Source organism: Charadrius vociferus, unplaced genomic scaffold (assembly GCF_000708025.1).
Source record: "Charadrius vociferus isolate BGI_N301 unplaced genomic scaffold, ASM70802v2 scaffold72, whole genome shotgun sequence".
NCBI classification, from domain to species: domain Eukaryota; kingdom Metazoa; phylum Chordata; class Aves; order Charadriiformes; family Charadriidae; genus Charadrius; species Charadrius vociferus.
In genome coordinates this window covers 7,418,504-7,445,426 of record NW_009647830.1, presented here as the reverse complement: position 1 = coordinate 7,445,426, position 26,923 = coordinate 7,418,504, and the positions used below count along the sequence as shown (strand labels likewise).

The window sequence follows — 26,923 nt, the reverse complement described above, 5'->3', positions numbered from 1 at the left end:
TACAAACCTGTTAATATTGTTAAGGCTCCTATCCCATTTGCCCCTTGCTCCCATTAAATGCTTTTTTATTGAATGATTTTTAAATATTGTTTAGAACTCCAAGAAACACTTTTGCTGGTATAGTTTTACAGTCCATGCTGTGCAAGACTTACTTTTTAAGAGCCAAAGATGATTAAAGTGTGAAATACATATTCCGCATCATAACTTATGCAGAGCATGGTACTTCTCTGCACTTCTCTGAGCTCCAGTCATCAGTGTGCTTCCTATGCATGGCATGAAGCTTTACTGGTAATTTATTACTAAATGTACATTATCAACTTATTTTCTTGAACTGTAGAACCAAGAACTAACTTGGTTCAAGAAAAGGATTTTTTTTCTTTCGCATGTATATTTCGTTATATGTTCTAGGGAAATAAGAATGGAGTCCACTCTCACAGTGATGGGAATAAAAGGCTGTGCTTCCTTCTCTCCCCCTCCCTGCTCTTGTCCTGCTACTTAACTCTTCCCCCTCTGAGACTTTTATGGTAGTTTATATCTGCTCTCCAAAGCTGAGTATACATCTCTGGGCTGATTGCAATGTCTCCTGTTTTTTCACTTTGTTTTGTTTGACCGATTCAAGCAGGGTATGAAGGTTACAGCAGTGGATTGCTGAGAGGGCAGTGGATGCAATGTTTGAGACCAGGGTTTTTTTTTTTCCAGGTTCTCGGATTTTCTTAGTTTTACCTCTTTGGATTGTTGATCTATAATTTCATGTGAAATGCTTGAGTTTTCTTAGGCACTGTTATGAAAAAGCTAAGAGTCTAAGCCTGAAATGCACTTGTATTTTAAACATATGGGGTTTTGAATGAAAATAGGTATAATCGTAATGTTTGTAGACCAAAAATATGGTCCAGTACTCAAATTGGACTACAGAGATCCCAGTTAGGCATGATTCTAATGGGAAGTGCTTGTATTAAGAGTATTTTAAAGAAACGTATACTGGCATAACATCTATGTTTTACTGACAAAAAGAATAATCTTTAAAAGGTGTGTAAATAAAGTAAAAGGCAAGAGAAGAGTACAATCACTTGTTCAGTTACGAATTCTTAGTTGGTACCCTTATGATTTACTGCTGGTTGCACATCTGTTGGAAAATGAAAATGAAATTATTTATCTCAGGTGAGCTCAATGCCTCTATTTGTGTCAATGTACTTCTTTCACTGGAATTCTTTGTACAACACGAAACAGCTGTGCAAAGTCCATGATGTTCCACACTGCAACTGATTTTGTTTTGTCTTTCATTCATATCTGTTTTCTAATTTAGGTATTTTCCTTCAAAAGTAGCTTAGTGGTCTAATTAAATCAGATCAAAGGCTTTGCTTTCGCTAATTGAGTCCTATAAGAATCTGCTCAACCAAAGTAAATGTGGATTGACTCCCATCCATCAAAAGCCCTCTTAAAATACAATATATTACTTGAAATCGTCAAGGAGATGATTGTTCTGTAAAAGGAAAAAAAAAACAACAAACAGAATATGCTTAGTCAATGCAGAACTTGATGCTCATTAAGTTCACATGCTTCAGCTGTTTCAGAGAAGACGTTCATCTGCTGCATATTTATCACCAAGACTGTTAATCTTTTGCAATATATCTTAAGCATCAGTATAGTATAACATCAAACTGTGCTTCTAGATTTACGATGTTATTGTATGCACTGGTACCTAAGGGAAGAAAGAAGGAAGTTATATATCTAGTGAGGTGCATTTATGCTAAGTGCATCTGCAGCCTTGATTTGCACAATGAGGCCGCACGGTTGCATTATGAAAGATACAACCCCCTTATGGTATTGCGGTACACAGGGACGCACACCATTTTCTAAGGCAACCCGTTTATCTTCCCAAGTCAAAGAAATCATGGAAAAATGAAATTTAATTCCTGCCTGAATGTATATCTTAAAGATTTTTTTTTTCAGTGTATCTCCATCTTCCTTTCTGTTTTGACTTCTGCTCTTGTCAATGCCAAATTCTATATTTTCTATACTACATTTTTACCATCCAGCAATTTGAGTGGCAGATAATTAACATATACAAGGATGATGCAAGGCAGATTTACCCTGCATTGTCTCCTTTACAGAGATAATTTTTCAGTTGTCTTTTCAGCAATATCTTTTGGGGTCCTAAGAGAAAGACCACAGGAGGGACATTTTTTTTTAAACCTAAATGTATGTGTACATGCCACCTATAGATGCACAGTGCTATTACTTCCAGAGTTCCATCGTACTTGCTCATAGATATGTCTAATATGCTCCTGCAAGGAGTCAGCCTTTGTTTGGTATGATAACGTGCATCTGAAACAGAACAAATCTGAAATCATCAATTGAGAGGTTAATCTAGAACCATATGACTTACATTCATGTAAATGGTGCCTAATTTTGCCCTTTAACAATGTGTGATAGGTATTAGAAAATCGTAACTTCTTTTTTTAAGCTCATATTCCACTTCATTATCGAGTATAAAGTTAGCCTTTCAGGGGGAATAGCTTCTAGCAAGATGATCCTTCATTAATATTTGTATTTAATATAAATATTTAATGTTTAATATGATTGTTGTTGTTCTTTAATTATAATTAATTAATTTGTCCTGGGGTCATTTAAGTAGGGGTGGTTTTGTTGTTGTTTTAGTTTGTTGGGGATGTTTGTTTGTTTGTTTGTTTATTTTGAAAGATTATTTTTCAGTCTCAAAGATTCTGGGAAAATATAAGGAAATACTGCTTTGGAGAATGGTAGTCTTGCAGTGGATCTATCTTTATGGCAAAGAAAATCCACTTGAGCACTAGGATTTTAGTTAGTGTGGGGTAAGCCTAGTTGAAAGGTAGCGCATTTCTCATTCCTTTGTCATAAAGTATTAATGAACTATGTACACACTCCTTTAAATAGTGTTTCAGTTGCATATTAATGTGTTTTCTTGTGCTACATAAGAGTTACAATTAAATAAACTATGTTTCTCCTTTTGGAATAGTCTAAGAAATGGGTGCATAAATAACAGAAAATGTTAGGTGAAAAGTAAAAATTGAAAAATTTTTGAATGTCTGATATGTCTCCTTTTATTCCAGTTAGCTGTTGAATTTCTTGCCACCGCTCATTGTGCAGGCAATGCTGCACGTGGCTGCATGTGGATATGGATTAGGGAGCTGAAATAACTGTCAATTTATGTCTTAATGTTTCTACTGCCATGAATTTCTTTCTCTGATGTTGTTACCTTTAATAGAAAAGTAGAATGCAACTCTCTTGAACTTTATAGATTGGACAAGTTTAATTCATAAATCGTGTGTGTGTGGCCTTTCAGATTTTTAACATGAGTTTTGAAAGATTTTACAAATTAAGTAGTTGTTAAAGTAAATATAGAAACCCGCTAACGTGTACCATTGGTTTGCATATTTTCTGCCAATGGACACCATATTATTTTCCTAATGACTAAATCATTCATGTTGCAAGTTTATGAAAATACACAATCGTAAATAACACATAAATACACAAATGCATCCTGAATGACAAAAGTCAATCTATACATATTTTCTCTGTCATTTTGTTGGAAAACTATCTTAAGCTGGAATAGCTTTTATTAAAATTGCATCAGTCTAACACATAAAATCACTTGATTGAATTAACGCTTCAGTTAACAGCTGTTTGATTTTATTCTGGTCTTTGAGTATGGCAGTGGCAGAGCCTTTATCAGTTTTCAGCTCACTTTGATTTCTTTTTAGATAGGACTGTCATTGTAAACCATTTAAAAGATGAAATTAGTAACAGACCCCCTAACAGTGCTTCCTTCAGTAGTAATGATGTGTTCTAATTGCTTATAATATAGCAATTCTTGATGATAAGGGGCTTGTGGGCAGAAAACAGAATCTTCAGAAAAGAAATGCTCAGCTATAGTGAATGCCCTGTAAAGTCTTCAGGGGAATAAAATTCCTTTCACTAGAGTTTGACATTTAGATTGACATATTGTAGCTTCACTTCTAGATGAGCTATTCAAATACCCTCAAAGTTTTAGGAGGTTAGCTTGCAAAGTAGTTGAGCTCTTAAAACCTATTAAAAATTGAATTTGCCAGTTCTCTGAAGATGTTAATCTCTTCTTATATCAGAATCCATCATGGAAAATAGATGAGAACCTTGGATCTTTTTGAAATTTGGCAGTGCATTCAGCATATACTACCAGCAGATAATAACTCCATCTCTTATGGCTGCTTACATTACTTTTTAAAGGATCTTGTTGTTAATTGCTTGAAACTTTGCCAGGGCCTGGAATTTTCCACTTAAAGAAAAGGGCAATACGGATTCCTCATTTCCTGAATGCAAAATGAAGCAGAGGCCTGTGGGAAAAATAGTATGCAATCAAATAATTAAACATTCTGCCATAAAGCATACAGCTAGGGAGAGGAGTTGAGGGGAGCATATAGCTTGACTTCTGGCTTCTTCCATCCTTTCAACACTTGACTTCATGACTTTGTTTTGTGCATAGCAAGGTATAATGTTACGTCACTTATTTGTGAGTGCTGACATAGTGAAAAATGCATGTGACGTTGATATCCATGAGTTTGATCATGAATTTTGGAGAGTGTTCATGTTCTTTTGGGGTTTCTTTCCGATTTGGATGATTTTTTTTTTTTTTTTTTTCATTTGGCTTGGGTTTTTTGGGTTTTTTTTTGAATTGTTCTTTTAGTTTGGCCCTAACCAGCAATAGAATGACTTGAGTACTTCTGGGACTGAAACATCATCTACTTCTGTGTATGTAATCAGATATACAAGACCAGCACATGAGTACAGAATGCTCTGTAGATCCTTGAATTAGAAATCCTGGTCTGCTAGATTTACAGGCTTGCACCCTTTTTTGGAAAAACTCTATTTACTCATAAAAATCATCTTGGCTTCCCTTAGCCTTGGCTCAGCATGACTTCTGACTCTACATCACACCCTCTTTATCTGCAGGCTGCAGTTAGGTCATTTTACATGTACTGCACCCTAACTCCTGAAACTCAAACTTATGTGGCACATTTTGCTTGGGATCTCTATCCTCTGGCAACAGAGATAGCAAAAAAAAAAAATAAAAAATATCTAACTGGACCTAGTCCAATTTTGTTTTCATCAAGAAAGTCCTCCATAGCCCCTGTAAATACTCAGGGTAAAGTAGCTCCCATGGTAAGAGTTCCTTCTATTTTACTTCTTTGAACATGTAGGTGGCATTTTTTTCTCTGAGTTTTGGGGATGTGGTAGTTGGCTTCAAGCTTGAATAAAGAACATTGGTCCTTCTCTCTCTCCCTGATGCCCTCACAGCTATTAACTTCCATGTAATGCAGAACTGGGGGCAGTGACTCACCTGGAGAAATCCTTAGCTGACCTCTAGTTTGGTCAGCTGTAGTCCTTTCTTGGTCTTCCAGTGCTGGCACTGGATAAACTGTGACTTCATAATTTTGGGAAGATACTTAGCCATTTATTTGGAATTAATCAGCTGGTGATATTATGAAATCCTGGCTCTGCTGTAGGCATTTTCAGGCTGTCGTTGACTTGGGCAAGGGCATGTTTATATCTAGAGCCTTCGTGAGAGAGCTGTGTAAATACAGGGTATTAATCTGAAAGTTCCTGTTCTTCACTGTTACGTACTTGTGTGATAGAGCTTATTTCTAACCTTGAGAAATTTGTTTGTTTGGTTCTTGGAGAAAGAGCCTGTCTTTCTCTGTATGCTAAATTCTTTCTCAGAAACTTCAAGACTACAGTTATCTGTACCACAGTATATGGCTTTCTGACATCCCATTCATCTGTTGTTCTTCAACATTGCTTTCCTCAGCCTCTTACAGCAAAGGTTTTCACTTTGAAAAATGTACAATTTTGGTCATTTTGTACATTACTTAAGACTAGTGATTTTAAAATACGGATGCTGTGTTCTAATTTAAACTAATTGTGGCAAATGACCTAGTTTAACTAAATTCAGAGATTAGGTTTTTAATGTCTTGTCCCTCCCTCCGATATAGTTTCAGGACTGTTTTCTTAACCTTTCCTAGTTTTTTAAAAAATAGAGGTTCTTGATGTATTATGATTAAATGCAAATAGTTTCCATATTCTCCCTACTATTCCATGCTGTGCAATGTAGACTGGTGGAAAAGAAGTAACTCTTCTACAGTAGATGTGATAAAATTTCCGTTACTTTGACACTTTTGACTGAAACTTAGCAGCTGGAGCTCTCCCTTGCAATTCTGTTCCAACAAGATTTTCACCTCAACCATGCTCTTTCAGCCCTAATAAGGGCATAACTCAATCCCCTCACTCAAGTGTCTGTCAGGCTTTTTTAGTGTGTGCATGTGTGTGTGTGTGTGTGTGTGTGATTGAAGGTATTCAAAGCACTTCAACATTTTCAAGATCTCTTCCTATTTGATACATAGCAAATTATAAATGAGATAATAAATTATGGAAACCTTGAGAAATTTTGGGCATTCTCACTAGCATTTATTTCACCCTATAGGAGAAGCCTATATGAGAATGAGCCGGCTGCCAGAAGCAGAGCGCTGGTATGTGGAGTCACTGCGATCCAAGAGCGACCACATCCCAGCTCATCTCACCTATGGAAAACTGCTGGCTCTGACGGTGAGTTGATCAGCAGATCCTGGGAGCTGGTCCCAGGTCCTTCGAGTAGGTCAGGTAAAGGGACGGGAAGACTTTGGCCTGAAAATTGCTTATTGCTGTATTTGTCATGCCATTTCAGTCATGCCTTCTAATTAAGGGTTTTGACAGTGTTGTTTTCTTTGTGAAACATTGCATCCGTTCCTGAAATATCACTACCTCTGTGCTGGAAGAAAACAATTTTAATAGCGTAGGAACTTTCTAACAGATAGTAAGGAGTTGTCTAGTTGAAAAGCCTTTATTATAAGTAGTTTAAATCACAAGTAATGATATTAATACAAAAAGAAAGTGTTTGACTCAGAGTTGTAGCAGCCTATGGCAGAGCTAAGGAGTGTCACCTATACTTTGTGAATTAGATGTCTCATGCTGTGAATTTACGTTTCTTTAGGAGTATTTATTTGAGCTGGTGAAATTTAATTACTAAGAGCTAGTTCTAAAAAAAATGAGAAGAGTTGGACTTTTCCTTTTGAGTATAGACGAGCTTGTAGCTCCAACTAAACTAGCCCCATATGATAGTTATAGCAGAGCACCAGTCCCTCCTTAGTTTTCACAGATTTTGAAGATGAAAATGGATTTCTATTTTATTCACTAAAATAATTCTGTTTTAAATTCTGCATTCCTGTCCAACCCGCTGTAGGTGAATCTGCTTTGGCAGAGGGATTGGACTAGATGAAGGTACCTTCCAACCCCTAGTATTCTGTGATTCTGTGAAAACTGCCTTTCACTTGTTTTCCATTTCTCATTCCCATTTTTTCTGACCATATCAATCATCTTTCCTGTTTATCTCTTCTACATTTGCTCTCATTGTTCACACCAGCAGTTTCGTATTTCCTTTCTATGCTCTACTGATATGCCTTTGTGTGGCTTTTTTGTCCTTGTGCCTCAGTCTAAATATCTTCCTCAACTTTTCACCTAGCTATAAGCTTTTACTCTGACCTGGCTTATGCCCTGTTGTCTTCAAGCAAAAAATGTCCTCAGGCATAGGATAGATATCCAGTGAAGAAAAATAGGTCATAATTAATTTCAGCCGATCCATTGCTGCTGAAAATACCTGAATTTGGAAATCAGTGAGAAATTAGAACAGAAGTTTTCTGTATGAGTAACAAGTGTCAACATAATTAGAAAGAATTAAAAATTGTTCAGTATTATCATGTAATGTCACATACAGAGCTTGATTAAAAACTGCCTGGATGGGAATTTTTAAATTGTAATGGAAGTCAAGATGGTAGTGTTATATCCCCACTGCCTGTCAGTTCCAGGCCCAGGAAAGGCAGCTTTTTGCTACAATTTCCAGTTACAGTTACATTCTTGGAAATCAACAAATACATGCACTCACTGATTACTTGCCTCTGGGGTACAACTGCAAGTAAGTCATACAGCAAAATTTCCTAATTTACCTTGCTCTTCTGGCAGGTATCTTCATATCTTGCACCTCAGAATAATTGGAGAAAGTCAGCATTATTGGTTTCTTCTTAGCAGATCGATTGGTTTCTTCTTAGCAAATCTATTTCTATTCCACACACACCCCTACCCCAGTACTCCTCTGGTTAATTTTGTGCATTTTCTGAACTGCTAAGTATATGAAATATACTGGGAAGCAAGGTCTCACAGTTTTCTTCAAAATAACAAAATTCCCAAATCCCATAGCTCTGTACAAATGTTGTGAGCCACTGTTCTGGTTTAACCCTAGATGACAAGTAAGCACTATGCAGCTGCTTCCCCACTCCCCCCACAGTGGCACAGGGGAAAGATTCAGAAAAATAAAAGTGAGAAAACTCCTAGGTTGAGATAAAGGCAGTTTAATAAGTAAAGCAAAAGCTACTCATGCAAACAAAGCAAAACAAGAAATTCATTCACTGTTTCCCATGGGCAGGCAGGTGTTCAGCCATCTCCAGGAAGGCAGGGCTCCATCACACGTAACAGTTACTTGGGAAGACAAAACCCTGAACATCCCCCCCCTTCCTTCTTCTTCCCCCAGCTTTATATACTGAGCATGATGTCATATGGAATGGAATATCTCTTTGGTCATTTGGGATCAGCTGTCCCGGCTGTGTCCCCTCCCAGCTTCTTGGGTGCCCCCCACCTTCTTGTTGGCAGGCCACCATGAGAAGCTGAAAAGTCCTTGACTGCATAGCAACAGCTGAAATGTTAGTGTGTTATCAACATTATTCTCATCCTAAATCCAAAACACAACACAATACCAGCTGCTAGTAAGAAAATTAACACTATCCCAGCTGAAACCAGAATAGCCACTAAAACCAAAATTTTTAGTTTTGTTTCCTCATTATGAAAGTTCATGTATAGGATTAAACATTAGTTTAATTGGCATACCCCAACTTTGGGAAGGATGTGATGAAAAATGTACGTGAATCCTTATAGTAGAAATGAACTGTTTACTTTTCTCCAGGGATATAAACACAAGATACATGTGGGGTGGATTGTGCCTTGAGGATCTGAACTATGTTTGTGGAAGCATGTGTCTCATTAGCAAAAAGGACAGGAGCTGTATACAACTTTGGACACTGAATACTGCACCATGATAGGCAATAAAATACTTTACCTATCCTTTCTTAATGCACATTTGCTTACCTATACTTCCTCCATGCCATAATTGTAGTTTATTCTCATCATGTTTGTTATCACCTCTTGACATTTTTTTCTTTTATTACTGTTGCTTCTTCTCACATTCATGGCAATATGTAGAGGTGGGGTTCATTCTGTTAACAGCAGCAGAAGCTGAAATCCTGTTGGCTTGTAGTGACATAGGACTTCATAAATGCATAACAAGGCAACATGTTGATGACAAAGTAATTACAGATGGCAGAAAAAAATTCAGGTGTTTATTTCACTCATGAAAAAAAGTTCATTTATCTTTGATCTCTTGAAATTTGGCATTTATTTAATTTAATTCTTCCAGCTGCAAAGTCTGAAAAGGCATTCAATAGCAAAATGGATGATGAAGAGATTTGGCAGTAGAATATGGATTTTTGTCTCCATGTTGGTCACTTATCCTTAATCAGTTTTGCAGCCTACCATCTGCTTAGTGAATCACATTAAATGAATTTTGTCTAGTTTCTAGCATACTGAACAGTACTAGTATTAGTTCTCATTGCAAATATATGATTGCTGTAACTGACATGCTTCCTTGATGGCTGCAGAGACTTCCTTGGGATTCAATAGCTTTAGAGCTGCTCCCTTTGGCTTAGTTGTTTCAGTCCGTACCTAACTCGAAGTACCGCTGTGATTTATTCTGTTAAACTTTGCTACATAGGCTTATGATCGGTTTTCCACAGCCTGTACATTTAGGAGAGAGAAAACCCTACTTCAGTTAGTTTGCAGATGTTAGAGGAGAGATGTTTTAAAGGCTTCTCTTTGCTCATCTGTTGGAAGCAAACCTGCAGACTTTTTGTGATCTTGCTTCTGAATATAAGTGCTGAGACAAAACTATCGATAAAACTTCTCTGAGTCTCTTTTCTAGGAGAGAAATGTATGATGGTTGATGAAGTGAAGGGCAGAAGTGGGTGCTAATATAGATAGATTTATTTTCTGTCAGTGACATTGGGGGGGTGAGGGAGGAGAAGAGGAAGGTTTCAGACAAGTTCCTAAGTTCCAGCCAAAGGCAATTCTAGTATAAAACCCCTTAGCAGTAAAGTCAAACCTGTAAAGTTCACAAATTCAGCTATGTTTTACTTCCTGACTTAAATTCCAATGAAGTGGCTTAATTTCTAAGTGGCAGCTTTTCTGCCACCTCAAGTCTGTTGCCAGTATTAATGCTTACTAAAAGCAGCATGACATGGAATCATAAAATCATTTAGGTTGGAGAAGACCCTTAAGATCATCAAGTCTGACCATTAACCTAACACTGCCAAGTCCACCACTAAACGATGTCCCTAAGTCCTACCCCTACACGTCTTTTAAATACCTCCAGGGATGGTGATTCCGCCACTTCCCCGGGCAGCCTGTTCCAATGCCTGACAACCCTTTTGGTGAAGAAATTTTTCCTAGCATCCAGTCTAAACCTCCCCTGGCACAACTTGAGGCAGTTTCCTTTTGTCCTATCACCTGCTACTTGGGAGATGAGATCAACCCCTACCTTGGTACAATGTCTGTTCAGATAGTGTAGAGAGTGATAAGGTCTCCCTTCAGCCTCCTCTTCTCCAGATTAAAAAAACCCAGTTTCCTCAGCCACTCCTCCATAAGACTTGTGCTATAGACCTTTCACTAGCTTTGTTGCTTTTCTTTGGACACACTTCAGAATCTCAATGTCTTTCTTGTAGTGAGGGGCCCAAAACTAAACACAGTATTTGAGGTACAGTCTCACCGGTGCTGAGTACAAAGGGATAATCACTTCCCTAGTCCTGCTGGCCACACTATTCCTGATACAGGCCAGGATGCTGTGGGCCTTCTTGGCCACCTGGGCACACTGCTGGCTCATATTCAGCCAGCTATTGACCAACACCCCCAGGTCCTTTGGTGCCGGACAGCTTTCCAGCCACTCCTCCCCAAGCCTGTAGCGCTGCATGGGGTTGTTGTGACCAAAGTGCAGGACGCGGCACTTGGCCTTGTTGAACCTTATACAATTGGCCTCAGCCCATCCATCCAACCTGTCCAGATCCTTCTGTAGAGCCATCCTGTCCTCAAGCAGGCTGACACTCCTGCCTAACTTGGTGTCATCTGCAAACTTACTGAGGGTGCATTCGATCCCCTCGTCCAGGTCACTGATAAAGATAGTTAAGAGAACCGGCCCCAGTACTGAACCCTGGGGAATGCCTCTTGTGACGAGCCACCAATTCCGTTCAATGCAGACTCCATTTAACTCCATTTACCACGTGATTCTTTTAATCCCTTAGTGCCAGTCTGCATACCTGGACTGCCTTCTTGTACCTTCTGTTTTCTTTGCCTTCCCATAAGGAACAGTGAGGGTGACCGATGCTCATTGTGTAGAATGGCGATTTGCAAAATTGCTTGCTTGTTACAGCAGGCTATCCTTTCCCAGCTTTCACCAAAAGCTTTTCAGAGTTTCATAAACAGGGACATAGAGAAAAATGAGCATTGTAGAGTGTAAACCATTTATTTTGTTCAACCATTTATTTTGTTCATGTCTGGCCAGCCTTGGTTCTGTCAAGCACAAACTAGGAACTCTGCATGTTTTTCAAATCCACAATGACCTGTGCTGTGAGTGATAGATACTAATTCATGTCATGATCTCAGGTTGATTCTACCAGTTTCCCATTTGCATGCAGCTAATGTCACTACTGTTCCAAAGGACAATTTAAACTTGTGTTTTTTGAGAGATGAAATGAATAATAGTAAGCAAAAGCATAATCTGTGCTTTTTAATTGCTATTTAATTTTACTTGTGCTAATTCTTTTGGTTTTGTATATAGAATAGAATATTTCAGTTGGAAGGGACCTACAATGATCACCGAGTCCAACTGCCTGACCATTTCAGTGCTCACCAAAAGTTAAAGTATGTCCTTAAGGACATTGTTCAAATGCCTCTTAAATGCTGACAGGCTTGGGGCATTGGCCGCCTCTCTAGAAAGCCTGTTCCAGTGTTTGACCACCCTCTTGGTAAAGAAATGCTTCCTAACGTCCAGTCCAAACCTCCCCTGGTGCAGCTTTGATCCATTCCCACGTGTCCTATCACTGGGTCTCAGGGAGAAGAGATCAGCACCTCCCTCTCTACTTCTGCTCCTCAGGAAGCTGTAGAGAGCAATGAGGTCACCCCTCAGCCTCCTTTTCTCCAAACTAGACAAAATCAAAGTCCTTAGCTGCTCCTCATAGGATGTTTCTTCTAGCCCTTTCACTAGCTTTGCTGCCCTCCTCTGAATGCACTGAGGGACCTTCACATCCTTCTTAAACTGTGGGGCCCAGAACGGCACACAGTATTCAAGGTGAGGCCTCACCAACAGTGAATAAAATATGCTCAGTACAAGTACATACAATTTGTAAATTATTTCATTCATAAGTTTCCATATATTCCAGAAAAAAAGTCTTCAAAAGACAGCACAATGTTTTGTTTTTCTGTGCAACGTTCTCTGATGAACATCACTGACAACCTTTCAGGGTGTTAATAAGTGGTTGGTTTGTTTACTTCTAGAAATTTTTTAATGAACAGTTAAAAATGTATTTATTCAAGAACAGGAGAATTCCCAAGAAAGGATTTTGTTTTTTCTGAGTTTAGAAGTATGTGAAAATTAAGAGTATAGGGTGTTACAAGCCCAATCTCTGACAGGTGATTATATAAACCTGAAGAAATAATATTTTCTTCTCCAAAGCCTACACAAATTTTTATACGTCTGTATCTAGGCATATGGAAAGTTGCAAAACCAAAGTAACCCAATAAAGTAAAAAGTTAAATAAAAATCCAAATAAAACAAGCTGCCCTTCCGTACTCCGGAAAACCTGCTGGTGACAAACTCTTATCCATCAATAATAATTTTAAATACTAAACATGGCATTTCTGCACAGTTTTTCTCAGTAAAGTTTACTTCCTGAATAACTTTAAAGATATGTTTATAAAACTCAGAATATGCTGTTCAGCTTGTAATAACTGTAATTTACATTGACACAAACCAAACCAAACAAACAAACAAAAACCAAACCAAAAATAACTGTTAATTTGTCATTGATTCTTGAAATACATAAGAGTTATCACTCTAGTTTACAGGCAATAGTACCTTTGGAGTAAAAAATTACTTATTAGTACTAAAACAATTCTCTCTGTTTTTATTTTAATGCAAATATTTGTCTTGAGGCTTGTTAGCTCTTTTGGGATACAAGAAATGCCAGGTGGACTTGGGCATGCTGCTGTGTGTGCAGAAAAAAACAGGCCAACTCAAGAGCTCCAAAGGAACAGCTAATGAATTTACAGCCTTCCTACCTAATATCATGTCATAAGTCTTTCATAACCCCTATATTGGATAATGTTATATGTTCATATCTAAAAATTACAGCTTACTAAGCTACAATTTTCCTGAAAATATATTAGAACAGCATAATTTAGTAGTTGAAAAGCATGATTAGTAGCTCAGCTAGTAGAATAATTGGAAAATAGCCAGTTGTCTGGGGCTTAAGTTTGTGCTTTTCTTTTTTATTATTTATTTTTCACAAACAACATGTAGCTGTTTAGGACTGCAGTGCTTCAGCATTATGTGTTTTTCATATCTTTAACTTGTTAAGCTGCATAAATTACTTGAGAAATTTATTTGTCAATGCGCATAGGCCCTTCATACCACAGCATCTAAGCCTCATCCCTTGCCTAGGCAATTTATTTCTATATCACAAAGGAAAGCATAATTTTTGTAAAAGGCTTTAAAATTGCAAGGCTCCCAGTTCTAAGATAAAAATGAATCTGTCAAAAATGACAGTACCAGGTGAGGCCTTGAGCATGTGCTGTAATTCATTTTCCACTTTATGAGCAGACCTTCTAGAAGAAAAAATGTTGGCTATCATGATAAAAAAAAATCATCTATAGGTAGGCTTTTAAATTTGTTTTCTGCTCTGACTTTAGCCTTCTCAAAGAGACGACTAAGAAACCCTCCCTCCTAATGGATGGCCTCTCTGCCATCAGGCAGTAGATGGTTGTTATAGTAGCACGCTAGTCAGAGCTTTATTTCAATTATAAATAAATCTGTTTTGAAGTTTTGTTTTATCTGTTCTGAGTGAACTTGAGGCCACAAACCACCCCTCATAGCTTGCAGTAGTGCCTATAATTGCTAAAGTACTTAGTGGCAGCCCCATATTGTAACATTTAGCATATCGCATCTAGGAATTACAGGCTTTGCTTTATTTCTCTGGAAAAAATTGCACAGTGTTTTCTTGCATTTTACACGGCACCACACAGTGCTGTTAATCTCCTACTTTTTACTGGCTTGGAAAATCACCCAAAGTGCTGTAAGAAAAATTTACTTTGCCTTGTAAAATTTCTGTGTTACAGCTCCAAACCATATTAAATTCAGTAATAATCACCCTAGAAGATTCCCTAAAATCTAAAATATTTTATTTTAAAATGTTTTTTTCTAAAGAGACAGACATAGACACGATAGAGACTCGCAGTGTTTTGGATTAAAATGAAAGAAACAGGATTGTGACATTCAAGTGTCAACACTGAAGTTAAATACTTTTTTTAAGTTTCAAAATACTCCCTTCTCAGTGGGTGGGCATATTTTGCCTGCAGTTGCTTGTTGCTTATGTTCCTGACAAACAGAAGGCCAGAGAGGTATCCTGCCATTTCTGGTTAGTTGTGAAATTACTCAGAGTACCACTATCAGATACCCTACTGTATTCAGTAATTGGTATAGTCCTTGAAAGTCATCTCAAAATAAATATACATAAATGGCAACATAGAAATAAGTGGAAGGTCAGAAGAACAGAAAGAAATGGGGCAGCTGGGGAAAAGGGGAATGTAGTGCAATAATGAATAGACTAATTCAACATTTACGATTTCTGTAATTACTTGCTGCTGATGTTGCAGCACAGAAAGGAAATTTGCATTTCTGTTGGACAGCTTTGTCATATTGTCATTTTTTATGTCACTGGTTGATTGCTACTCTTTTTCTGTCTCTAGATTTACACAAATTGGAAGAAAGCAGGGGTGAGGTAGAACAGTCATGATGTCGAAAGAATCGTGATTGTTTTTAAGACATAACTGAAATGCTATATGTTAAATTTAGGTATGATTTTCTGGAACAGTTTATCCCTTCTTGTAGTAATCAATTCCTTTAAGACAAACAAAAAACATTTTTAGTAATACTTCTTTCAGGAACTATAAATAAATGCCTGCACATACAGAAATCTTTAATTTATGGAAACACATTTTCTGAATGGGTCAATTTAATTAGATCAGCAAAGCTGTTAGATATTTCATTTTGGGAGGCTAAATCCCTTGGCTGTTAGTACTGCTTCTAGGGAGAATTTTTTAATGAAAATTGGATATTTCAGTTAAACTCCCGTCATAACAACATATAAATGACATTGAATCCTTGAGGAGTCCCTCCCTAAGACATCAAGTTAAGCCAAGAAATAGCCATTGCTACTTTTCTGTCACGTACTCAGTTTGTCTTTGGAGTCTGACACAGGCACTACAGTGTTCGTTGCCACTTGAAATTCCTTGAGGGTTAAAACTGATCCAAGCACAACATTTGGATTTTGTTCTGAAATTTGCAAAATGTCAGAAGTTGTTTTCATTTTTGTTTCCAGTTTACAAGCAATTCGCTTGTAGAGGATGGGAGGGTTGGGTTTCCCGCTTCAATGTGGAAAGCCATGTGTATTGACTTCAGAACCATGAACCCTGTTTTTTCAAGGTTTGGTTATCTGGTGTATCTGGAGCGTTAACACCTCCGGGCTGAATGTCAGGATTTCCGAACTACAGAACTTTCAATAGCTGACATCTATTGAGCTTGTATTTCTTCTCAGGTTGGCTGCGTGCCATAAGTATTGCATCTATAGATATACTTTGCAGTCCCCTTAGGACATATGTTTGGCTGCATGCCAAATGTAACAGAATTAATTGTAAAATGGAGTATTTTCATTTAAATATAACATATCCAACTAACTAGTTGGTAAATTACTCTGGAACAGGTATTCAGGGTGCATAACCCCTCACTAACCTCCTTTAGGGATCTCATCTTCTGTATCTTGTTTCTAACTTCCTGTAGACAGGAAAAGGGGATCACTAAACTTCTCGCTTTACTCAACATAAATTTAAAGCTTGTTATAGAAAACATCACTGACACAGGAGGAACTGCTCTCAAGAAAGAAAAGATCTTTTTGTTTTGTACGTGGTTGAATATAGCCACCAGTCACCTATAATTACTGTATGTAGTAATTTTGCCAGTAATCATAGAAAAATGCATGATACAGGCCAAATTTATCTTAGAAGAAATTCATAGGACTCAGTGAAAACAGTATGCGGAGATAGTGAATTCTACTGACTGGAAATACTGGTCAATGAATTTTGAGTAGCTATTAATACACTACTTTATCAGAAAATATAAAACGTGGCTTAAGACTCAATGGAAAAGAAAGTGCCTAATATGGAAATTTACTTAACAGGTGAATATTTCAGTATGGGTCTAGACAGTGAATAAATCACAAGGTGTGGAATGAAATCTGTTCTTTAAAAGTTTACTTAAGACTGTACGCAATCTTTATTGGTGTTAACAGTGATGTAACATGAGGTAAATTCCTTTTAGACTTCAAGGTGCCCCAAAAGAAAGACTGAAAAATAAGCATGTCTTTTTAAAACAATAAACAAAACAACCAGAAAAACTTTGAAGGGGAAAAAAATTGTATGCCTACATTTCTTTCCTGTATAATTTTGAATGCTTTAATAAAACAAGAATGCTTTTTACAATATGAGAACCATAAAACAGGAAAATGGATGTCAAATAGCTCTAATGTATTATTGATTAATCAGATACATACTGCTTTACTTGAACAAAATATGTTAATAGGCTCTGAATCATGCCCCAAGCCAGTAAAGTTATAAGCTGTGCTTTAAATTCCTAAATCTATGTATAAGCAGTGGTGTCACATTCAAAAATGCTTAAGCTCCAGTGGATTCCCACCAAAGTCAATGGACAGTGCTTAAATCTCAGCTCTCTGGTTATCTTGCCATTAATTATCCCCTTAGATACAGACTCAAGAACCCAGTTTATGTTATTGCTCTCGAAAAGAATCTTGGCTCATAGAAAATCTACACCTAATTCATTAGAATCTACGTCGGTCTAGTAGATGGATTTATACTCAACTCAAATCCACCTGTGGTTGATAGAGGGCTAACATGATATGTTTAGATGGAAGTGAACTACTTAAAGCGCAAATAGGGGATTAAACTAAAACAAGACTTTGCATTTTATTGATCCTACCAAGTCTTATTTCTAAAAGTAATTTACTGGATCCCACAAGAAGTATGGATAGACTCATGTGCATGTGAGGACCTCGGTACAGTGAACTGACTGGGAAGGAGAGCATTATTCATGACCTCAAGGCCAAGGGTATGTGAATGTGTCATACTGGACAATAATGAGAAAGTTGACTCACATTTACTATAAGGTAAAGATTAGTATAGGGTGACATATCATGGATTAGTGGGTAAAGATTTATACTCTTATTTGCTCCAGAGTAATCCAATTCTTGGTCCCATACACTGAGATTAATATATTATACCAAAAAGAAATAATATTCTCATATTATTGAAGTTATTAGAGAGACAAAACTTGAGAGGATCAGTACTAATAACAATATTGTTTGTCACTGAGATCATCTAAGGATATGAGAGAGGAAAAGTTTGAAAAGATAGCATCTTTTACAAGCCCACTGATATTAGTTGGGCAAAGGAGGGCTTTGCATGACTGCAAACTCCTTCCCCCCCAACAATTTGTTTTTCCAATTAAATATATAGCGCTTCTCATTACAAATCACTTCTCGTTACAAATCTCGCCTGATGTGTTTTTCTGAGCCACATGTTAACCTGCAGACATCATTGCTTCTCTGCCATGTTCAGTTGGTTTTAATTTATTATAATAAAGATGAGATGAAGAAGCAAGATTTATTTCTTTGCTGCACAGGAAGTATAGACACTGAGATAAATTTTGGACCTTTGATGTGAATAATGCAGGTCACACATATTTCAGTGGGACTAGCATTTCACATACAAATTATGGTGCAAGATATTCACATGGTAATTGAAAGCGAAGAAGGAAGAGTTGTGGGAGTAACATCAAAATGAGGGGGAAAGAAGAATCCATTTAACTACTAAATATGATACTGGATATTAAAGTTTTTTCTTAAGAATTAGTATTTAGAGGAGGGATGGGGAGCTTGCATATGTCAGTGACCTCATTGTAAGATGCAACTCTCCAGTTCTGTTTCCTTAGTCCAGCTAAGTAAAAACTTTTGAAGATTTTATCACTAATTTACTCAGTATCACACCATTTAAATTGTGTTTTGCCTGTCCTATCACAAATTCTGTAACGCAAAAGGAACTGGCTATGAAACAGATACGCAGATCTGCAATAACTTAAAGAAATGTGAAATGAAGTCACAGGTTCAGTTCAGACCTTCTTGCTATCCTTGCATAGTCTCTCTGTGACTTTAAAATGTCCTAGAAAGGAAGAAGGAAATGTGTAAAATAATCATTTTTCCTGTATTCAGTGTCCGCAGTTTAATCAATCTTCCATTAAGAAATCTTTTCATAATTCAATTCCTTTTATTAAAAATGTGAATGCTTGCCAAAAAAAATTGAGCAGATGTGGGAATGACAGTCACCTGCATTTGTGACACAAATTGAGTTCCTTATGCAATCACATTATTACCAGTTATAGCTGGTAAAGCTATATTGAAGAGAGAAGTCTCTGCTCTACTGGTTAAAGCCTTGCATGCTTTGAAGAATGATGAATATTTACGAAATACAAAGTTGGTTTTAATTGCAGAGACCACCTAATTTGTTGAGCCACCCTGTTGCCGCTGTGTCATCACAGTTTCCACAAGGGGGTTATTCAGAGCTGCTCAGCTGTATTAATCTTTCAATTTTACTAGCATCTCGGGGTTGTTGGGCCTCCAGCAGCCTGAAGTACAACAGCTACCTCAACATGAATTTGGCACAGTTTGACAACAGAGTGAGGAAAAAAACAATGGGGTGGATATAAAAATGTCCTCAGTTTTTTAATATTTTAAGGATAAATACAGGGTCTTCTACTAAGGCATCAACTGCCCTTTTTTGTTTGTCGTCGTGATCATAACAGTCATTTGCAGGAAAGACCAGCTGAGCAATATGTCTGCCCATATTAGCAAGGTTGGGTCCATTGTCCTGGTCTCTAGGGAAGAAGCAACCTACCAAACAAAAAAACCCTTGCAGTCAACTTCTACAAAGAACTGGTCTTAAAATTCAAGCTCCTGAATTCATAGTTTAACACTTAACTGTTTGGCTTCCAAAACTGCAAGCAACCACCCGTTCTGATTTGAAGTCTGCATGATTTATGGAGAGTGGGGTATTTCTGAAAGCCAGGACAACCGGTGTGCTAGGTTATTTTAAAGAGCCATATGTTAGTTACCTTCACTTTTTTCCTTTTAAATTCACTGGTGTTGCTGGAAGGTGGTAACCATGGGCGATTCATCTTTATTTAGGCACAGGGTGGCGAAAAAATGAAGTTTTCTTTATTAATGGAAAACTTCTGGAAGTTTGCCCTTTAGAGTGAGGTTCAGGTCCAGCGACGTGAATACCAGCACAGTCTTCCAAATCAATTATTAAAGTGTCTTCATTACGTTTTTTTTCCCCTCAGCAATGAGATTGCCATTCTTTCTCTCTGGTCTCTACACTAAAAAGCCGTAAATATGCCAGTGCATCTGTGCAGAGGATCTCCATTAGGGCTTGGGCTAGGACCACCCACTCATTTCTCCTGGGCAAACCAGTAGCTGCCAGATAGCACTTTTTCATTAGCTACTGACCTGGACTGGATGTGAACTGGTGACCAACAGGTGAAAGGTATTTTGTATCCCATTATTAATCCTCAGAGCTGTCAAGTGCTTCCATTAAAATCTTATGAATAACTTTTTTATCCTTCAAATAAGTCTGCTAGCATGCAGTTGTAAACTTATATTTTTTGCTTTGTAAAATTGCCAAAGCATGTGGTTGTGCATATACAACTGCACACCCTGCTGCTAGAAATTGGGAGATTTCCAGTGGCTCTCAATGCCTGAATTTGTATGGGCCAATTCACATAACGGTGAACACGCACACAAAATATCTTCCTGCCCCAAATCAGTGTTTTTCAGCTGTTTAAACAATTATTTGAATTTTCTTTAAAGGTTAGATTTTTTATTCCCTTATAACACGTTTTATTTAACACCAAACACATACAGTGGGAAGAGAGAATGACAGGGATTGCTGTCTTAATCTAACTACACGGTGTGTACGTTGTGTTATGGTAGTTAAGCTGTACGTTGGATAGTTGAAAAAAGTTGATAAATGCTAAAGTTTAATTGTGAAATGGCCTGATTCTGTCAAGTGATTGGATTATACATCATTTGACACAAAAATAAAGTGTATTAAATCTATGCTGAGGTATTGACATTTTAGCAGCAGGCAGATGGCACCAAAGAGGACATTTTAGATGGTGTGATGCAAAGTTCCTTAGAATGCCACTCTGCAAGAAAATGCTTTTATTCTTTTTTTTCTTTTAATCTTTGACAAATGTGAATATATGAAAATGATGGTCAATATGAATAAATGGAGCTGTGCTGATCATTTGTAGTCAGATCATTTTGCGTCCTGGGTGATATAATGTAAGATTTTTCTCCCCTTATTCTGTTAGTATTTTTCTGAGTATTTGAGCCTGTTAATAGCACATTCATTCCTTTGATGCTATGTGTGCTGACACCTGTCATCATTATGTACTCCAGGTCTTCTGACTGGCCTGAACTTGAATGCAATATGCCATTTGGAAAGTGCCAAAAAGAGCAGAGCCATCATGTATTTTTGGTGATCCCAGTAAATGAAAATTAATCACGTTTGACAAATGTGCGTGGTCTTACAGTCATAGTTCTGTAGGCAGAAGCTACGTATTTTGTGACCGTATTCAAAGAACTGTCCTTTTCCATTCTAGAAACAGACACAGAGACAGAGTGCAATCAGCTAAAACTAATGATGTTAGTCTGTTAAAAAAAACAGCGATGCAAAATCTGTAGATGTTGATTCTGTCAGTATTAGTGATACATATGCTTGGTGCCTGTCATTTCGAAGCCTCAAGGCTGGACTTAAATATGTTGTGATACCTTTTGCCAGACTAAGAATGCCAACCTTGGAGCTAAATGCGCAAAATTTAGTGTTTAATTATCATCTTCCTCCCCCATCACCGCAGCAATTATTTTAATTTGAATAATTATTTTATAATGACCCAAATGTGTGTTGTTATTTCAATTGGAGGTTATTTTCTTCGTCACGTTTTGTTCTCGACTATAGTTGTATGCTATTGAAAAAAGAAAATAAATTGCATTTAGTCTATAGATGTATCTTTGCTGCATTAGTAGATGAGAAAAAAATCCATCTGGGCTATATGTCCTTTTTGGGGGGTTTTGGGCTTTTGTTTGTTGTTTTTTGTTGGCTTTTTTTTTTAAACAAACAAAACGGGGGTAAGAGGCACCGCAGTATAAGGTAGTGTACTCTATCACGTAGCTGCGCCATTTGGTTGACAGGAGCCTTGTGCCATGTGGATATGGTTTTAAGGTACGTGGGTTTACCAAAGAAAGTTTACTAAATAATAAAGCTAAGCTCTTACCTCCAATGAACATTCATTTTGTGAAACTGGAATACTGTAAATGATAAGCCTGCTTGCATCTCTGCCAGGATGATCTCTTGGAAATATGGCCTCTGTGTTAGTTTTGATAGAACCTGGTCTTGATATAGTTCTTGGTGTGCTGCACAACTTCTTTCTCTCTCTTTATTTTATTGTCTCTAAGGCCCTTGAGGGAAATACTGAGAATCTGGAGCAGCTGTAATCATGAACAGACCTTGTTATTATTGCTGTGTTAACTTGTGGGATAGTGCAGGATGTATGCAATGTCTGTTTCCAGACCACAAAACTTGAGAAAGCCTATATGCTTATATCTGTGAAATAACACTCAAGGCAACCTTGAGAGGTGCAGACCACAATGCCTTTCTTCCACAGTGGTTAAGCTTAACTGTTCTTTATTCTGGAGGCCTTCTATTTTATAACACAAACCACAGCAACTAATTTCATGGGGATAGGGATAAGCAGGTCACAAGTGTCTTACTGAATAGCTGATGGTGATTTGTGTTTGAGTATCAGATTAGGCTAATCCAATATTGCTGTTTTCTTCATGGAAAGAGTAATGACCACTAATGGATCTGCTCTGGCACTTGTATACCATAATGCAACTTTAGTGGCTTGGTGATTTCAGTGATAAGAAAATCTGCGGTTTAGAACATGTCTGTTCTTTTTACCATCATTTCTGTTAGGGTTTTTTTCTGACTGTTTTGTCATACCATTGACCATTATCTTTAAAAATTACCTTTTCTATTTCAATTATGTTTTATGGTTGACAGAATTGATTTCTCATGAAATCTTAATTCCCACATTAAAATCCAAAGTATTTTCTATTTATATACCTTCGTTTGTGGTGACTTTACTGTTGGCTGTGTACATAGTGTTATTTAGGACACGAGCAAATGGACTGAAGCTGCATCACAGGAAGTTCAGATTGGACATTAGGAAAAGATTCTTCACTGGGAGAGTGTTCAATCACAGGAACAGACTCCCTGGGGAAATGGTCATAGCACCAAGCCTGGAAGAGTTCAAGGAGCATGTGGACGACTCTTAGTCATATGATTTAGTTTTATGTACTCCTGCAAGGAGCAGAGAGTTGGACTCCATGATCCTTATGGGTCCCTTACAACTTGAGATATTCTATGATTCTATGATTTCATAGAAACAGAACGTGTTTTTTCCCTTCCTTCCTCCCCCCTCATGTTTTTAAGAGCGTAACTAAAGCTCCTCCTACCCTCCCTTCTGATTTTACCTTGAGCCTGTGTAATGCCTGATACCTATCCAGAACAGTGGCGTGGAGCTTGATGTTCACCCAAACCCCTTTATAATATTTTTTGTGGTATATTTCTACCACTTCCTTACTTCTTTGACATTGATGTTGGACACATTTCTTCCTCAGTCTGGAGATCTGTAGCACAAAGTAGCTGACCGCAAAACTTACTATAACACTTAAATGTTGATATTTACTTAGGTTAAGTCTAGTGATAATAGTAGTTGTTTCTTTCTAGTGCCTGGAATTTGTAAATTGTAACTATACATGATCTCTCCATGGTGACACATTGTTAAAATAATTTTTCCACCCTTTTCTTTTTTTTAAGGGACGCAAGAGTGAGGCAGAAAAGTACTTCGTGAAGGCTATTCAGCTGGATCCTACCAAAGGAAACTGCTACATGCATTATGGTACGTTTAGGATAGATAGTGTTTCCACACGTATTCCAGACTTGCTGTTAATCTCTCTGAGTGATTAAGGATTTGAAAAGTGCTACTGGCAAAATACCTTCTTTAAAGGGAAAGAAACTAATCTACCATGTATAACTTCATCTTCGTTTCAATTTGTTAATCACTGCAGAGGGAGAGGTGAAGATTTTCATATTTTGCATAGCTTTCCTCCTGTGAGGGGAATTTCAGTATTGTTGCCTCTCTGAAAAAGAAAAAAGGTGACTATTGCCATATGTCAAAGTTTCATGGCCTGGAATATTATTATTAACAGCTTTGGCCTAACTTCACTGACTGCCGGTGGGTGGGCAACTAGCAGTTATACTTTAGTATGCGTGAGTTCTATGTATCGAAGTGCCTGCTTTTTGTTGAAGACTTATGGGCCTTACATCTACCTCCTTCCCAGTATCTTCATGGCTTGAAATGAATAAGTATTACAAAAGGTTTTGACAAGTTGGCTATACCTTTGTCATACTAAGCCATGTATGTGCTCAAAGCACATAGTTAATTTGAAGGTATCTGTATAACTTTGGATTGGTTTTGCTAAATGTGCAAAAAATATTTCCAGATGTGATTAGTCCCAAGGAACCAAAAATACTTAACTTTATGAACTATTTCTTACTGTATTTTAAAGCTGATAATAGACAAATCTAAAAATGCAAGCTATGTAGTCCCAATTGGAAAATATAGAAAGAAGCAATAAATTTCATCTTAGTTTAGGAAGAAGGCAGGGAACCATAGGCATACTATATATATCTCTTTGTATATTGTTTTAATTTCCTCTTCTGATTCTAACTGGTGAATGTAAAATAAATGAAAATGAGTAGCCAAACGGGAAAATTAATCTCACATAATAACCATGTTTTTACTTTATGTGATTTCTTTGTCTGAATTGCTCACATGTTATATTTCTGTTCGGTTCTATGCAGTGTAAGATTCTGTGTGTTAGGCTTCCAGAATCGACGCATACATTGTTACTTAGAACATGTCATGGTATTTAAATGAACGTAGCCCAGTGTTGCATTATTTTGCATTATGGATCATTGCAGTTAGTGACCTTGTCTTCTATTTATGCCTGTACAGGTAAATCTGATAGGGGTATTTGTGCACATAAGCTCCTTTATTTCAACTGGGTATAAGTATAGTTGATACCTCAATATAATGAGGAAAAGTTGCAGCAAATAGTTTCTTGAAATCCTACTCAAGCTTCTTCCAGTCTTTGTTATTAGGAAATCTATCCTTAGTTATTAGGAAATCTATTTGCATACAAATTCAAAGGTAGGTCTCTACAATCCATCCTGGCAATTGAAGTTATGATTGTATATATTTTATTACAGGTCTCGACTCTTTTCAATTTTTCTCTCTCATTACTTCATCAGCTTGCCTGTCTTTTCCTGCAGTATTCCCCCTGTGTCATTTTCAAGTGCCCTATAAACTAAAAGCAACGTTATTCAAATCATCATTCACCTCTGATGTTCTGATTTCTTCATTACCAGACTACAACATTAAAATTGTGTATTGTTTCCTAATTAGGATTATTCCTTAAAAACTTTAGCAAATTTTTCCTTTATTGTGTCACAGGTACAAAAAGTGGTTTCCGTGTCCTTGTGCAGAGCTCATTTGCGCAACATAAGTGAGATTCTGCTCTGCAGATTAGGAGTGCAGGGCAAAATTTAGTCAGTGTTTGGAATACCAGCATAGTAAAATGTGATGCTGAAGGGCTGTAGACACAAGTTCTGTACACCAGTCACTAGGTCTCCATTATGGAGAATTTTATACAAAGAGAGCTGTACTGAATGCAGGTGAAACCTTTTCTTTTGGTTGTATAACTTCTGATCATTTCACCAAATTCAGTGATGTTACTCCATGTTTAAATTAAAGTAGCTATGAGAAAGATATGGTTGACTTCTGCTTGGCTTATGTGTCTATGTGTAGTACAGGTGATCTCAAAACCTTGTCACTTCGGGCACAGGGCTTTGTAGAATTTGAAATAAATTATCCTTGCCTTTCTTTCTTTCCCTTTTCCCTTTCTTGTATTTTCTTTTCTCCTTTCTTTCCCTTTTCCCTTCCACCTATTTCTCGTATTGATCAGGAATCTGCAGTGTATTTTACCACTGTATTGTACATTCCAAATATTACAGAAGAATCCCTAGTGAACACTTCAAGCTTTATCTCTACATCTCATTCATTTGTTTTAGCACCTTGTCACAGGTACAGTCCATATTCTATTTGCCAAGTGTTAAACTATGGGGAAATACATCTGTATTTTGCATGTAAATCTTAGAGATTACTTTTTTTCTCAGCATGAAGATGTTGGAACAGAGAATAAAACCGTTGGCATTAGCCCTGAAAAAACACATACCTCACAGAACAGCCAAATGAAAAAAGTGGTCCACTGGGACACAACAGTGTGTTGATGGAGTAGCCGGAATAAATGGACAGAAGATTTTCTTCCAAGTGCACATGCGTGCACACACTTATAATTTGTGCTCCCGGGATGTGCAGATGTTCTTTTTGACTCCTAACCTTTTTGACTTTCTTTGGAACTATCTGGAAAAATTTTTGATATTCTGTATCTTTTAAGAGGCTTACATTTATATTACAATGTGTTTGAATTTACTGGCTTTAAGCCAAAGAAAGCTATTCTTAGAAGATGTGATTTGGTGCAGGAGTCAGCTTATTCGATCAAATGAAAATTTGGAGAGAGGTGAACAGTTTCATGGTTGCTTCTTGGGATAATACCACCACAGCACATTTCTCTGATGGAGCTAGCGTTATAATTAGTTTTGAGTAGGTAATTTGCTGGCTTTGGATTTCAGTGGATTTAGGCTTAAAGCAGTGTTTCTCACTCATTATGTTTGGAGGTGTCTGAAGGGAAAACTAGTGGAAAAGCTGAAACTGAAGAGATATAAATCCCTGCACACTGCAGACATGGTGCTGCTTCATTGGACATAATGGGAAGTAGCTTTTGCTCTAGTGACCAGAGAGGGTGGCAGTCCCCTCTCAGGCTGAAATGCAAGCTCCTGCTCACCTGTCAACATTTGCCCCTTCCTCTTCCCCTTCCTCTTCCCCTTTTTCTGTTTTTTCCCCTTTTCTCCTTCTTTTTCTTTCTCATATGCCAGTTATCTGAACATGTGAACTTTGTGCATAACTGTTGTCTTACAAATATGTGTCTTGATGGGCGATCTGATAGAAGCTACTCAGGTACACGGTGCACTATCAGAAACACCTTACAGATGAAAGAGAGAAAATGCATATGAATCA

General features: G+C 37.4%; 1 protein-coding gene across 1 annotated transcript in view; it reads left to right on the top strand.

The window, feature by feature from the left end:
- The window catches only part of TMTC2 (transmembrane and tetratricopeptide repeat containing 2), a 159,450-nt gene that overhangs the window by 92,972 nt on the left and 39,555 nt on the right, over nt 1-26,923 (top strand). Inside the window, exons 8-9 of the mRNA XM_009882663.1 lie at nt 6,494-6,615; nt 23,542-23,623. Coding sequence (XP_009880965.1) covers nt 6,494-6,615; nt 23,542-23,623 — 204 coding nt within the window. The remainder of the gene's footprint in view (nt 1-6,493; nt 6,616-23,541; nt 23,624-26,923) is intronic.